Raw genomic sequence first — 16,506 nt, 5'->3', positions numbered from 1 at the left:
GACAAAACCAATATTTATATTTTGGGAAACAGGCCCCAGACAGATTCATCACGAGTGACTAATCTAATCACTTGCTAATTTGCTTGGGAATTAATTCACACCTCAGATCCACTGGTACCAGCATCATTACATAATCTCCATCCTCCTCTTGTAGACTTTGTCTCAGATTGTGTTGAAATGTAGCATAAGCCTAATTAAATATGTGATAAATGTTAAGTGCTGTTAATCAGTGGCTGTTCTGGGGTCAGGTAATTATGAACAGACTAGTGTCTGGTTCTCGGAAAATCTCTGCTGTGCTACTGTATGTTGTGCTATGTTGTGTTATATTGTGCTATGCTGTGTTGTGCTGTGCTGTGTCTGTGCACATTGGACACAACAGGGGACCACACGTGCCCTGGAGCCACAACACAGGTTAATCTGTCAGTGTTGGTGAACTGGAGGGGCAGACGATGCTCACTGCTTTTGTTGCATATTAAATGTTTTTTTTTTGCTCTCACAGCAGACAGAACATATGTGATTGTGGGTAATAGAAGCTGAAGGGCTCCACATCACTGCAATGTGGTTGTAGAACAGGTTGTGTGTTTCACCTGTTCTGTGGTAGACTTTCATTCAGCCATCAGAGATGTCCTGTCCCTTATTGTACTCAGATTATTTCTGATATCATTGATCAGGATTAATAGCTCTCAGTACAAGCAGTCAGGTGGACATGGAGGATTTGTTAACAGAGCTGGTTCTCCCTCCCAGGTTTGTATCCAGATTTACAAGCCCCCAAGTTGCCCAACCTTATTATTCTCTCCTCCTCCTCTTTGTTGCACCCTGATGTACGTAAATGTAATACAAAACCAGGAATGCAAGTGGAAATTTGTTGTCAAACCAAACGTTATTAAAGCCTCCTGTTTAGTGTGCCAGTGCCATATCCTCAGCTTGTTCTCAGTCCATTAGATTTTCAGGACAGTGGTTAATTAGGGGCTGCACCCGGCTGCTGGGGCCACCAACACTGCTGTGAAGTGGTATTAGATATGGGAAGCGGGTCTGATGGTGACTGGAGGATTAAAGTGTGTTTTATAACTTCTCTCCACTGGCTCCTAGTATCTTTTAGAATATATTGATTTTTTTTTCTTCAAAAATACAGTTGCACATATAAACAGTAAACAGTTAATGTCGAGTAGAAAGGAATGTGCAGGTGAGGTTGGAAACCTAAATAGGGCTTATGAAGTGATCCCAGCCTGGTATTACCATTTACTTAAAACAAAAATAATTAATAATGAATACAACAGAAAATATAAGAAAAAGGGAAAAAAGAGAAAAATAAATTTGAATGTCATTTTACTTGTTTTAAGCCAAGTCTCTTCTGTTTTTAAATCCCCCATGTACTCTTCTACATCATCTTCTACTGCAATGATTTTAAATACAAAGAGTTTTAAAATGGGAGCACATCTTTTATTAACTATGATCAACTATTATAACTTTGTGCAATTTGATTGTACACAGATTCTTTAATCCAAGAGTGACAAAGCTTTTACTCATCTTTATCACTTCAGTTAACATGAGGAGTCTCTGTGACAGTAACTTTATCACAGCGCGCCGCAGCCATCAAAGTTCAGCCAGAGTGGAACTTGACGGCTGCGCTTGCACAAGCTCTCCGAATGGGAGACAAGTGAGTGTGGTGGTGCTGTGGCCACATTCTGCCTGAAAGCTGTATTATACTACCTACTGAGTTACACCTGACTTCCCAACATTTCTTACACCACGTCTCCACATCTGTTGTCCCCCTTAGTATCTACCAAATTGTGAATTACCATGAGTTGAAATATTCTGGCAGTGCAGGCCACAAAATGTAGTTGACTTGAGTCTGGAAACATCTTTGGACATTTCTAGACATGAGACATGGATGTATGGGTGTGCAGAAGCACAACCTGACCCCAGAACTAACCTACAGAGAACCTGCTCATCTTAAAACCTTCTCTAGACTCAAACTGCCAACCTCCATGAAGAGCTCAAGAAAGACTCATTCACTGGACACATGACCTAAATAACTCGCACATTTTTTATATTACTTTTCATGATGGTTATAGATTTTATGGTAATGGTGTGCACCAAAGTCATCAATGGGCTTAGTGTTCAGAGTGGGGGCTGCTGTTTCATCTCTGCTAAACTGATACTTCCGTAAAGGTTTAAAAACACATGTATCTACTAAATGGTTGATGTATTTTTAAATGTTTCAGAATCTAATGCTCTTTATTGACCACATTATCAAAGTTAAATTTTTATCTAACTTCAACCCTTTTCCATGAGAGTCTGATGTTCAACTTCTGTGTCTGTCTGTCTCTTGACTGGACTGTTAAATGGATGTATACAGATGCTGATCGAGCCCAGAAACACGGTATGGATGAGTTTATTTCAGCCAACCCCTGTAACTTCGACCACGCCTCGCTGTTTGAGCTGGTACAGCGCCTCACCCTGGACCACAGACTCAACGACTCCTACTCCTGCCTGGTGAGAAAAAAGGGCTTTATCTCAATACAGTATGTCACTGTCATCCTCAGTGCTGTGTTTGTTTGCTCACATGAAAAGTGATGACAAAAGGGTGAAACCCTGTCTACTGTCAACACTTCACACCTAACCAACCACTGTCTACACTGGATTTGAGTGTTGGATCACACTAGAAACTTCATGTCACAGCACAGTACTGTATGTGCTTCCAAAAAAAAAACTTGACCACTTAGTCTATGTCATGTCAAGCTTCCTGGCCTTTGGCCTCAAGTGTGTATTAATATACATATGCAGGAGTGAGAGTGAGAACTAAACACAACCTGTTTAGCAAACAGCAAATCCAGCAAAAGTAAACTTTTCTTAAAATGATAAGGACCTTGCAGATCACTTGCACACATGCTTGAACTTGTGTTTCCTGAAGTAAACATGCCTTACAACTCAACACATGTCAGTTATGGTCTAACAAGTGAATTAAGATCTGTTTTTCAAGTACAAGAACACGATTGACAAGCCTTTGCACAACTAGTGTTGAATTTAAAATTTTAAGTAACGTTGCATAAACATTGGAACACAGCATTATTTGAAAAGCCTGTTATCCAAAGCTTTTTCACTGAATCTCTATGTGCTCTGCCCACAGGGCTGGTTCAGTCCCGGTCAGGTGTTCGTCTTGGATGAATACTGCGCTCGCTATGGTGTGCGAGGCTGCCATCGCCATTTATGTTACCTAAGCGATCTGCTAGAGAGGGCGGAGAATGGAGCCATGATCGACCCCACTCTACTGCACTACAGTTTTGCCTTCTGTGCCTCCCATGTGCATGGAAACAGGTACAAATCAAACTGTTGCTTAGTTCTGGTCTCACCTGCTCCCCAGGTGTTGAGAACAAAATGGTTAGTCAGTAGATACAGACACAGACATTATGTGGAGCAATATCGGACATCTGACATCAGTCCTTACTGTACTTGTTTTTTCACAATTTATGCTTCAGTTTTCACCTTGCATGTTGTCTGCATGCTCACCTTTCTTGTCTTTTTCTTTGTCTTTTTCTTTTAACCTTCTATTTTCCTTGTTCACTCACACAACACATCTTTCCCTCCGCTAACTCCAAAATCCCACCCCTTTACTCATCTGCAACTAGTCAGCGGCTTTGTGAGTTGTTAAACTGGCCAGTATCTCAGGCCGAACTCGAACAAGCCCTTTTCCCCTCTGCCCCTGAGCTCCCTGTCCAAACTGCCAAGCGAGAGCTCAAAATCATTGAGTTCATGAAGAAAAAGGACTTCAGACCTCTATTTTTCTCAGGAACGAGAAGGTAAGTGATCTCACTGGGTGGGAAATTAGAACATCCATCCTATTTTTAAGTGGGAAAAGTGCTGTAGGGAGAATGAAAAGGAGATAAAATTACATTTTTCAGAATTTTCAACTAAAAAGGTTTAAACATCCTTTAAATGGCTGTGCATCACACATTTCTTTTCCTACACGTATCATTCTTCCCGCAGGAATATACATTTTAAGACAGAAGGCCTCGGAGCTTTCCTTTCAAAGGAGGTCTTCTCTGATCTCTTTCCTATAGTCAGAGCTCCTTACCCTATCTCTAAGACTTAGCCCAGAGGAATCTCATGTCAGCAGCTTGAATCTGAAATCTCTGTCTTTCATCACTAATCTCATAACCATGGTTGAGGGGCGGGGCCTAGGTCAAGTGGTAAAACAAAAGCTTTGCCTCCTACTGTAGGTACAGTACAACATCTGCTTTACTGCTGATGTGGCACAAGATCTGCTTGTTGCTACACATCTTCAAACTCCTCCACTTCAGGTAGAAACTCTGTCCCAGCCTGAAGGGTATTTTCTGTCCGGCCCCAAGCTCAAGGGGTGCTCAGCCCAACGGCTTCACAAACACATTTTGTGTCCTGAAGGCCACAGTGTGATGAAGCCAACAGAGCCAAACAGTCCCCAAACTGACGTTCTCATCACTAGGGCTGCATTTTGAAATCCTGTCCATGAAGATTACAAACAGGTTTGGTGATGAGGGAAAATGCTCATTGACAGTTCTCTCTCTCTCTCTGGTTATACAGGGACCAAATAGCTAGTGATGTCCACAACCTTATATTCCCACAGTTCCTGCACACAATCCTGGTCGTAGGCCTTTTCCAAATTCACAAACTAATCCTCTCATGACTAAATAAAGCAAGAGTTAGCACGTCGCAATGAAAACTACAGGGACTTTTAATCTGAAGACTAAGTTAGATAGCTGAAAAATGACAAAACTAAATTAGGCCCAGTAGCATATTCTTCAACTTGGTTTAGAGATGCAGTTTTCAGTCAGAGATCAAATGGTGTCATGTCCTGAAGGTTGGGTGGTTTGTGACACAGGAGTCATCTGGGCTGTACTCCAGTATGTACCCTGTTATCTAAGTTGCAGTATTTACTTCCTGCCTAATCTGCTGTGATGTGTTCAGACATCAAATCTGTCAACATAACAGTTGGCCGTCTGCAGATGAAGTGTAACAAAGATAGACGAGGGCCACTCCAGCGCTGAGGGCAAAGGTCAGGGAGGGTTGTCTGTCAGTGCCTCCCCTCCACCTCCCCTCATCCCTCCAGCTACGCTCCATCCTCCATCCATCCATCCATCCATCCATCCTGCGCTCTGTCCTGCTGACAAACAGTGACTGAGGACAGGGGCCTTTTCTGATCAGCATGGACAGATGGACAAGTCGCTCCAAGAGAAAGAAAAAAATAGAGAGAAGGACAAATTTAGGGCAAATGTGATGAAAAAAGTGAATATGAGATTTGCGGCGAGAAAAATGAGGAGGCTTACAATATTCTTTCTTTTTTTGCCTAGAAACATTTGTATGCAACGATAGGCGCGATAAAAGTTGTGTAAAAGTTTATGATTTGCATTTGAAATATATACATCAGTGTGTAAATATACATCTTGATTTTTTTTAAATCCATAAAATCCAAAAATAATGAGCCCTACATATCTGCACATCCACACACATCAAAGAGGGACCTGCTCTGTCAGTCCAGCCATTGTGCCTGGAGGTGCAGGCATGACAGGTTGACAGGTTGTCATGTGTGACGGGCCGAATGTCTCCACTGCTGACACTGGTGCGGTTGCCCCTGTGCACACACCTCACCGCCCCCTCCACTGCCCTCCCCTCTGCCCCCCCCCCTCACCCAAACCCCCTCCTAATACCCTGCTGCCTGGAGGTGCTCTAAGTTGGACTTGGTTGCCCAGTCGCCAGCTGAAGTGTCAGGATGTAAGTTCTGTCCAGCTGAATGTCGTTGTGTAAACTCACTGGTATGAAACGGCTTTATCATATATATCATTTCAAGTGACCCAAGCTCTTCGTTATCATTATATTTTACATGGCTTTTGATGTGATCTTATGGTTTCAAATCCACTTTTTTTTTTTTTTAAGTATAGTTTTTGGCTTTTTTGCCTTTATTCGATACACAGTAGAGATAGACAGGAAAGGGGGAGGCAGAGAGAGGGGGAATGACATGCAGGAAAGGTCTGCCCGACGCGGGATTTGAACCGGGGACGCCTGCGTTGAGGACTGTATAGCCTCTACATGGGGCGGCCGCATTAACCACTGCGCCACGCACCGCCCCTCAAATCCACTTTTGACTTTGATCTAATTTCACAAGGTTTCCGAATGAAATACAAACAAAAGAACATTCATCTTCCAAACCTTTAAATGGATTATGAAACCTTAAAAATTTGGGAAATTATTAAATATTACAGATTGAATTTTCTACAAAAATCACTAATTCAAATTTGGTGTATAGCTTCAATGATAAAGCATCAATATCATACACTCCACACACTCTATACATGCAGGGATCTGCAGAAACATGGTTGTGTTTGTGGAATTTGTATTTCAAAAATATTTTATATTTCTGATTCAAAATATTCACAAACCTTTTTTTAAAGGCCAATTTTAACATTTTAATTCTACATATTTTCAAATAAATATTTATCAGATGAATATGTATTATAAAGTACTTATGAATAAATATTTAGTTTTATATTTATTATTCCTATTATGCACATGTTAAATGTAAAGATTGAAAAAAATTCTGTCAATTAATAGATACATTTTTTCTGGTCTAGAAAATGTTCTGTTATCACAGGAAACAACCAGCAATCACTTACATCATGAGAAACTGGAACAAGAAGATATTTACTTACTTAAATTATTTATTTACTTAAAAAAGAACTTACATGTTACTAGAATCGTATTAAGTATTTAATCAGTATTAAACTTTAGAATGATTAACTCCTGGAATAAAAGACTGGTCTTTAATTGAAACTCCGGGAGATTTCTTATTCTGTTGTTTTCTACCTCATGGCCTTGATGTGGATGTCTGCAGCACAGAGAGGGACATGTGAACGTGTTACTGGCTTTGCCGTCTGTCTGTCACTGATGGCTCATTTGCTTGTTGTCGTCATTGGAGCTGTGAGGTCATCTGGTCAAGCAAACATGAGGAAGCTGCCAAGGAGCAACATGCGCTGGAGGAAGAAAAAACACACACACACACTCATGCCCTGCAGGAGTTAATTAGTGTGAAATTTTCTTATTTCATTTTCTGTCACAATGTCAAAGGTGAGATGGCTTTTTATTGTGAATTTTTAAAATAACACCTCCTGTCCAGTGTTTCTGTTTATGTGCCTATTTTAATCTCATCATCGGCAACTAAACAAAGAACAACTGAACATGGACTGAATGGAGTGTAAAGTACAAGAAGTAATCACCACTGAGACAAAGAAATTAGTCCAAAATCATAAATTCTCATTTGATGCACACACTGAGCAGCCTGTTCAACAATTAAACCTGGCACTTTTTGTTGCTATCTCTACCCCTCCTGTAACGTTAGCACAGTCCTTTTAATTCTGTCTTTATTTAAAAAAAAAGAAGAAGAAGAAAGGATGATGGATAAATAATTTCTTATTAAACTGCTGGTGAGGGCAAAGCAACCAGTCTGCAATCTCAGCTTCATGCATTATCTCTTCTCCTGCGTCATGGGCTCCAGCAGCAGAGGCCTACAGGTGGCAGTGACACACTGACAGTGTCTGTTCCAATGTCCATGAACACAGAGGGGAGTCTGGATGAGATGATCGCTGCTGATGTTGAGCAAACTGGTACCCTTTGAAATCAAACACAGCACTCATGCACTCTTAGAGTACTGCATGTGTACCCCACACACACACACACACACAGTTTCTCACTGCTGAATTGACATGTCAGAGGGAGCGGAGTCGGGGCTCGGGGGGTGGAAGGGTGGTTGGGGGGATTGAGAGAGAGATGGAGAGTGTCGTGTCTCCTGCTTCTCGTCATGCTGTCATAGCCACCAGTCCAGCGCCTCCTCTGTCACATGCACTCTGCTCACACTCCACCCTGACCCAACCATGTCACAAACAATAAAAACACATCTATTACACATGCACACACCTGCTTGTAAAGCTGTAACTGCTGTTCCTGTGTTGAAATGATAAGAATGTGATGATGTGTACCTACAGTATGCTGAGGATGTCCTCACTACATGCAATAATAATTATTAAAATAGATTTAACAATAATTTGATAATAGCTAATGTAATTAGTTGTAATTTCCTACACTTTGAACAGAGCAAATCGACCACTTCATCTTTACTTGAATTTAGCACTGTGGTGTCTTTTTGTACTGAAACATGAAAGGCAGTTTGTAGTCACTAGTTATGTTAGAATATGACTCCATATCCAGTGGGTTTGGTTTCATACAACTGGACAGGTCAAATGAATAGTAAAAATCTTCATATCATCTCCTGTGTGGTCCTTCACAGATACATAGACTGCAGCAGAACCTTTGATAGCTTGTCACCGCTGCTGTCTTGCAGGCCTGACGGTATTGGTACCGTGACTGTGGAAGAGAAGGAGCGCTTTGAGGAGATCAAGGAAAGGCTACGGGTGCTTCTGGAAAACCAGATTACACACTTTAGGTAAAAAAACAAAAGTGTACAGAAACACTTGTGTGTCACACCAGACTGCTTGAGATTCAGGATAAAAATCCATCCACTTTTTTCCACAGATACTGCTTTCCATTTGGACGGCCAGAGGGAGCGCTGAAAGCAACTCTGTCCCTGCTTGAAAGGGTAAGTCACTCAAGAGTTCCTGTTGCTTTTGACCATCTCTCTAAACACCCATTTTCAACCTTTCAATTCCAGTACGACCATTGGAGGCATTGGCATGCATTTGTTTATGACTTCTCCATGACTTTCCTTTTCAGGTTTTGATGAAAGATATTGTCACCTCGGTTCCACAAGACGAAGTCAAATCTGTGATCCACAAATGTCTGGAGCAGGCAGCTCTGGTGAACTACCAACGCCTGTCGGAGTACGCCAAACTGGAAGGTAAGTCACTGCTCCATCACTGGTCCGTTGCGCTGGGTCAGTTGTACTAAAAAGCTCATTTAGAAAAAATGTAGAATATGGTGATATGTGGTTATGTGGTTTTAATCTGAGTGTGTAAATGCCATGCATGTTCCATGACGTGGACCTTACTTCTCTGACTCAGGTAATGTCATTTTAACTCAGACTTGTTTGGTCACTCGGACTCAGGTAATGTGAAAGTATGATGATTGAAACATGACATTACACAACATATTCACAAAGCTCTTGGGAAAGACTAGATGACAGAACTTAGGACACTCAGACTCGGGTTTCCTGCTTTGGACTTTGGTAAGTTAACACCAGCGGTTTTGTAAAAAGATCCTATCCAGATTATGGTTTATTTCATTGCAATACAAGCATTGATTTTTTTTCTCCACAGCTGCAGACAGAGCTTCTTATTATCTTTTATTGTGTACTAAATGAGCTATTTGCAGGGTTTTTCTATTGCTGCATAGCCACCATTAGCATAAACAGCTGTTTACTCACCAGTCAAGAAGATTTGTTGTCAGATAAGCATTAAACATCCTTCCCTTCCTCACCAAGAGCTGTGTCCAGAGGTGAAAAACATTGCTCTTGCTTTGCTTTCCATTGATTCTTTTCTACTGCTGAAGATAACGTTGGGTCTGCATCAACAGTAAAACTTTCACAGAGCTCCTTTAATGGCACAACAGTTGTTTTAAGTGGTAAATGTTATGTTTATTTTGCCTTATACAGCCTATTTTATAAAAAAATGTACCGTGAGTAAAAATGCATTCAATTCAATCTTTATGCTGACTTTGTCCACCATGCCTAAGCCTCTCTTTCAGCTGAGTCCTACACTGCCTGTCTCCCACTTTGGCCCTCCTAGTAGCTGAAGTGTTGCTCCTTCTTTTTCTCTTTTATCTGCCTTCCTCTTCCTCGCTATCTGATGACTTCCATACTCACTCCTCTCTTTCCCCTGTCTATTGGCTTTTGCTGGTTTATTAGCTGAACTTTGAAAACAGGAAGGCCAATAAACAAGACATGACGGGACTGCCCCTTGTGGAAGTTCAATGTTTTTTTTTCTGTTGCATGGTCCAAGTTTTCTTTAGTAGGCATCACAACCAAGTCAGAAGACTGATTTGGTACTGACTTTATGGCGGGATATTTATCCATTATTTTTTATTTTTAAATAAATTAGATTTTTAATTAATTAATTAATTTTTAATTTTCACTTACACTGCTGTACATGTGGCTCTAATCTGCTACAGGAACATTTGGGAAATTTGCTGTTTTAGCCGGAGTGAGTTGAGTTGATGTGTATCAAGTGCAGAGAGAGGCCCTATTGTGTATAGTCTGAAAAAGAAAGTGAAAACTAAACTGTCAACACAGAGATGACTGACGAATGGTGTTGAACTGTAAGCTAGTCACCGATCCAGTCTGGAGTCATCTGGGTTTCGTTCAAAACAGACCTCAGACCTGGCCAGACCTTTTGTGTTGACATGTAAACTGTGAAAAAAAGGTTTTTATATCACTTACTGTGATAATTGTTTTGATGGTATGTGTGTACAATTTGGGTGGAAAAAAAAAAATTCTACTAGTATGATAAGATGAAAGGTCAGTCATAGGTCATGTACAGTAACAAACACCTCAAGGAAACGGCAAATAAGCACATTTCCCAAAAAATTTGGTTACATTAATGCTAGATTACTTCAAATGGACCATTTAAGACGATGTCTATAAAGAAACCATCACCTCTCTAAGATACCAAGGATCATAAGCCTCAGTGTTTCCCACAGAATTAGATTCTATATGTGGTGGTACAGTAGCTGATGGGGGAATGGGGTGGGGAAGCTCTTTACAGTACATGGCAAATAACAGTGTATATAGGTGTTCCATTGTAAATATTTTAACTATTTACTTGTAACAAGTACATAACTGAGCAATATCTATAATTTTCTATTCACACTTGTTCCATATGCCAAATTTGACTTGTTGGTGAATTGACTAGAACTTCAGGAAGTCTGTGCTTATGTTTTTTGTAAGCTTTTGCTCGTCAACTGGCTAATTTGCCAGCAAATTAATTACTCCTTGGGTAGACCATGAGAAAGATGCACAGACGACCCGCAGTGCCAAGGATGGTAACAGGAGCATATGCTTGCACAGTTATTAAACCAGTGTTTAATAACTGTGCCTCATACAGGTTCCACCTCTTTTGCAATTGTTGGATTAGGGTGTTTGGTGGAGTCAGGCACTACCCAGCTGGCGACAGGAGAGCAGCTCTCTGCAGGCACAACTATACAATAAAATACAGTTTTAGCCTTTTGTATGAGTTTAAAAAAAGACAAGAAAATCAATATGTGGTGATCAGTGATATTGTGGTGAGCCACCACACATACATCAATATATGGGAAACACTGAACCTTAGTATCTCAGTTGTGATTGTTGATTATCCCCAAAAACCCCTCCCTTCATACTGGTGGGCTTCTTAATCTATGGGAAAAGCTGATATTTCAGATTTTACCTCTACTTTGCAGAACGAATGGTTGATCCAATATAGACAGCCCATAATTTTTGAACCCCAGACACACATGTGTGGAAACAGCCTGCTTGTACTCTGGTATCTGTCTCTCACAATAATGTGGGCAAAGCCATCTTGCTCATGTTGTTGACTTGCAGTCTCAGATACCTGCCCCTACCCGGCTAAAAAACCATAGCCTGGAGAACTGTAAACTCTAAGGTTAGACTGATGTGTTGTTTTTCTGACTTTGGCCTATCAGTAAAAATCATGCTTGTGAACAATCACCATAAATAACTTCAGATCTGACATATTTCAAGAGTGTAAAATGTGTTTTATGTAGCATTTGAATTGTTAAATTACTTCCTGGGATATTTAACCAATTCACCTAGATATGTCACGATGCTAAGAAAACCATATAAAATGAGGAAGCATGTAGTAATATAACAGTGACCGGTACTGGTGATTTACTGCACAAATTGGACAACAACCATAACAGTTTTCTTACTGAAATGAAAATTTGATTTTGGTAGATCGTGGTACTTTGCAAATCAGCAATACACAACAAAAACTTTGTATTGTTCTTAAAATGTTCATGCATTATGGCAAGATAAAAAATGAGCTGAAGTTTCTGTTAATGTCAATGTGTTTTTCACTGTCACAATCATATTACTATATTACAAAGTCACAACACAAAGTGAGCTGGTGAGTTTTAGTATTGTCCAGCAGCAACACCTGCCATAACTAAATACAAAGCACTAACATTAGTTGTCATTAGCTTGATGATCAAAGCCAAGTATACTTAAACTTTCTAAAAATTGTTTAATATACTTTTCTGAAGTATACCTTCTTAAAAATTCAAATATGACTCAGACCTTTTCTTTATACTTGTCAAAACAAGCCAAGTAGGCTTAAGTGTAGTTTTTAAAAGAATGTGTTTATGTCTATCTTGCAGCCCTCTCCGATATGGAGGCATGAGGTCCCCCTCCCCCAAAACCAGTGTTTTACTGAAAGATGATCGTAATGTAGCTTGCTAGCACTGACACTTGCGACACTTGCAGAGCAGATCCCTAGAAGTGCACATCCACTGGTTTAAACTGTAACAAAAAACAAATGGAGCTAGATGAACAGTCACTAATAACCATGACAGAACAGCTGCAGTATCTATGTTAAGTACAATCTAAGTTAAATACATGTACAATCCCAGTGACTGTGACAATCTTGGCTTTTTGGACATGGTAGTAGATCCAGAAAGACACTTGTGGCCTTAGTTCTGCTGTGGAGCCATGTGCCTTGGCGTAAGCAGCTGATGGATGAAAGGATGCCAAATGCTTTGGCAGGGCTTTATCTGGTGGATACAGAGGGATACTTTAAGCTCGTGTGCCATCTACTACAGATGATGCCTCAATTGAAAATGTCTCAGAAGGGTCTTCATGACAAAAAGTCAATGCTGTGTGAATTTTGTATCAACATACAGTAGCGTACAGTGACTCTCCTTTAGCAATAATAGCAGGGCATTTGTCACTCTAACACAGGAAACTAAATGTGCTGTTCCTTGCCAAGCTTCACCTCAGCACTCAGTAGCGCACCTTCTGTTTCAGCAGCAAGCATCCTACTGAGACACTCGCTCAATTTGTTCTTGCTCAACCACTTGTTCACTACCATCTCTGTGAGAATCCTTTCATTGAGAACAATAGTTGAATTGGTCACCACAAGACTGTAAAACAGGGACCAAACATAGTCGCTGTCAAACCCCACTAGCCCACTTCTCAGTGCATAGTCATGGCCTGTTGCATGTTTCCAACTGACCGCACACACTTGGTGGTTACCTCAGGTGCATTTTCCCACATGAATGCAGGTGGACCCTGAATGTAACAGTAAAAACAACAAAATGTCCCCTTTTTATCAGTGCACACTGACTGTAGATGGTGTTTCACTATGTGGAGATTTGGAGGACGTGCATGTGCAATCCAAAAAAAAAGAAAAAATATATATATATACAGTATATATTTATTTATTTAATTTTTTTTTATTAAAAGCTCCGCTGCTGTCCATATAGTTATTGGAACTGGAGCTGAAGTGATCATACTGAACTCAGATTCACAAGATTCAAATAACAAAGTGAAAGGTGAAAGTGTGAGAGCAATAAATAATCATGCCAACATAATTTTTCTTTTCCTGGAGAATATTCCTTGAACTATGATAAGTTGCTATTAACTCACATTTTATTAACCCAATTATCTAAATATAAGCCATAAAATATCAATTGACCAGATTTTGTTGAAGTTTGGATATGAGCACCGTGTGCTGTCTGCCTGGCATTTCTAGTAGTGAGTCTCTACTGTGTCTAAACCACTTATTCACTCTTGTCCTTCACATTTGCTTCCCATGGCCCGCCCCCCAAAGCTGTGATTAGGAGTTGATTTGATTTTCCTCTGACAAAAAAAACAAACTTTTCTCACCTCCTCATCCCAACTCGACAAGAGTGTGTGTTTAATTTTGGCTTGTCTGTGCTTTACCCTGCTGGACCAACTGTACCTTAATACCTGTCTTTACTTTCAATTTAAGTGTGATTTGATTCAAATGTGGCTTGGATACTAAAGACAAAAGGCAAAAATAATTGTCATTTAACATAATGTTATACAAGATTTTCTTTGATTTGTTTGATTCTGGTAATTTTGCCAATAATCTATTAAGATTTTCAAATCATACATATTGCACATTTGCACATATTACACTTGTGTTTTTCACTCTCTAAATACTTCCAGATCAATATGTTTTCTTGGCATGAAATTACTGAACATCTGTAAGACAATGAACAACAGCACAGAGAGTGCAGGCCTTGAAAACTTCACGTCGGTCAAACCCTAGTGACCTCTGTGCTCATCCTCTCTGACCCTGGCCTCTCGCATGCCTCGGTATCCTCCCTCTTTCTCTATAGGGAAAAAGAGAGAGATGTATGAGCATCCTGTCTTCTGCTTGGCGTCTCAAGTGATGGATTTAACCATTCGTGAGTACCTTCCTCATTCCCCAGCCTCCCCACCCCCAACCTCTGCACCCTTATTTTCCTCTTAAGACTGGTGTGCACATCCAACCACTTAAAGAGACCTCACATTTCTGTCGTCCTTTGGCTTGTTTGTATCCGTTATATCAGTTTGTAAAGTCCACTTGTTATAGTTTCACAGTATGTCTTGAGCTCAGTTCGCCTCTCAGCTACTCGAAACACATTCTGATCTCTCCGTGAGCTTGTCGTCTGTGATGCCAACACCACCTATTCTTTGTCTGTCTGTGACTTGAATGCATTTTTACTTTGCTTGTGTGTAAATCCTCCTAAATGTGTAAGATCATGGTACATTGAACAGGGCACCCACATCCTGCAGGTATTTAAAGGGTATTAAACATATATCTGTCCTTTGGATCCAGTTTAGACAAGCTGCCAAAGCAAACGTCACACACTCCCTCTGTCTTTGAATGAAACTTGAAATCATTAAATGCTGGTATTGATAAAGTACAATTTTCTTTTCTTTTCTTTTTATTTATTTATTATTTTATTTTTATTTTTATTTTTTTTATGCTTTTTCCGACTGGGTCAAAGTGACGGTGTTTTGTGTCTTTTCGGCATTTGTGAGGCTGCTCATATGCCGGATTCGTCAATACTGAAGATTGGCTCTAACCTCTTCATTTCTGATTTCTGTTCTCCATTGACTTTGCTTTGTACTGCCTGAACTCAACGATCTCTTCTCTCACCCTCTACCTGAAACTTTCCCACCTCTCTCTGCCCTCTGCCCATCCTTGCAACCTATTATTTCTTTTTTTCTTTTAATTTAACTCTCACTCAGAGGAGAAATCTCAGAAAAAACTGAAGGATCCAGGTGATGTTGTACTGTATGTCTAACCTCTGCTGTTCCTGACCAAGAAGTACCCAGTCTACCTTAAGCCATACCACAACAGACCCTGTCACAACCTCCCTGAAGCAATGGCACATAAACTTTACAGGACATGTTTCACGAACGTTGTGACAGCATTAGTGTTTTCCCCATGTTTTTCATTGCTCTGAATCAAAGAATTAAGATGAAACCTTTTGTTGAGTTGCAGGAATTAGACAAATAAGTGAAACTTAACACAAATTCAGTCAAGTATAACAAAAGAGACAGAATGTGAGCAACCAAGCATGGAAGAAAACACTGTTTGCATGCAGATGGCATTTAAACATTTCAACAGAAGAAATAGCTTTTTCTTAAAGAAGTTCTTTAAAGCTACCCTATTTGTGAGTTATAATCAAATATTATTCCTGATTAAAGTATGCTCAGGCTACCCCAATGTCATCAATGGGCCTTAAAATCCCAAAATCTCCAGTGCAACGTTAATGAAAATCAGCATTGAACACTGACCCATTGCATCTCAGGTCAAAGATTTTAATTTTATTTTTTGGGCATTTTTTGCATGTCATTTAACATAATGAGGCTGTCAATTTGCCTAATTATACCTGACAAAAGTGGGTCCATGAGTCCATTATCCAAAATAAAAGGTTATATGTAATATAACTGCAGAATACAAGCTTTCCTTCATTTCCGGAACCGCTCTTCCAAACACAACAGCTCCGACCTGACATACATTACCAGATCCCAACAATCCCCCTTTGAACCAGCACAAAGATCCATTCTGTGAAAGCTCTCAGCCATGTTGGCATCTCCATCATCCTGCTGAGCCGTCCACAAGAGCTTTGCCAGGGCATGGACTCTGACATGGCCCGTTGAGTTGGTTAAACTGCCTCAACTACCTGACATGCTGAATAGATTTACATTTTAAAGTAAGCTTATTTATACACTTTTTTTTCAAGAGTTTAAGATGGACAACAACAACAAACAGTGAGGCACTGTGCAAAAGTCACTGCACATAATTAAAAATGTATGTTGCGTTGATCTGATCTCTTACAGTTATTAAATCCAGCTAGCTTTTACAACCAACCATATAGGTAATTTGTACTAAAAACTGCAGTTCCTCATATGACTGTGAGTACTGTAGGACTCCAACAGTGAGTCATTTCCCAAAGATTACCATGCTAACTATTACCTACTTATTTTAAGTTTAGGTGGTAAAACATCCAGCT

The 16,506-nt window shown here is 40.1% G+C and overlaps 1 protein-coding gene across 3 annotated transcripts in view; it reads left to right on the top strand.

Moving 5' to 3' along the window:
* LOC310986399 (calcium-dependent secretion activator 1) overlaps nucleotides 1-16,506 on the top strand; it is a gene marked incomplete at both ends in the record, with an annotated part of 133,831 nt that overhangs the window by 75,112 nt on the left and 42,213 nt on the right. For 2 of the 3 annotated variants that reach the window (XM_083972278.1, XM_083972279.1), the window contains 6 exons: nucleotides 2,360-2,496; nucleotides 3,131-3,318; nucleotides 8,369-8,470; nucleotides 8,560-8,623; nucleotides 8,758-8,881; nucleotides 14,338-14,406. In XM_083972278.1, coding sequence (XP_083828404.1) covers nucleotides 2,360-2,496; nucleotides 3,131-3,318; nucleotides 8,369-8,470; nucleotides 8,560-8,623; nucleotides 8,758-8,881; nucleotides 14,338-14,406 — 684 coding nt within the window. The remainder of the gene's footprint in view (nucleotides 1-2,359; nucleotides 2,497-3,130; nucleotides 3,319-8,368; nucleotides 8,471-8,559; nucleotides 8,624-8,757; nucleotides 8,882-14,337; nucleotides 14,407-16,506) is intronic. The other variant, XM_083972280.1, reaches the window with a different exon arrangement.

This window comes from Trachurus trachurus (genome assembly GCF_905171665.1).
Source record: "Trachurus trachurus genome assembly, chromosome: 5".
NCBI lineage: Eukaryota > Metazoa > Chordata > Actinopteri > Carangiformes > Carangidae > Trachurus > Trachurus trachurus.
This window is presented reverse-complemented; position numbering and strand designations above follow the sequence as displayed.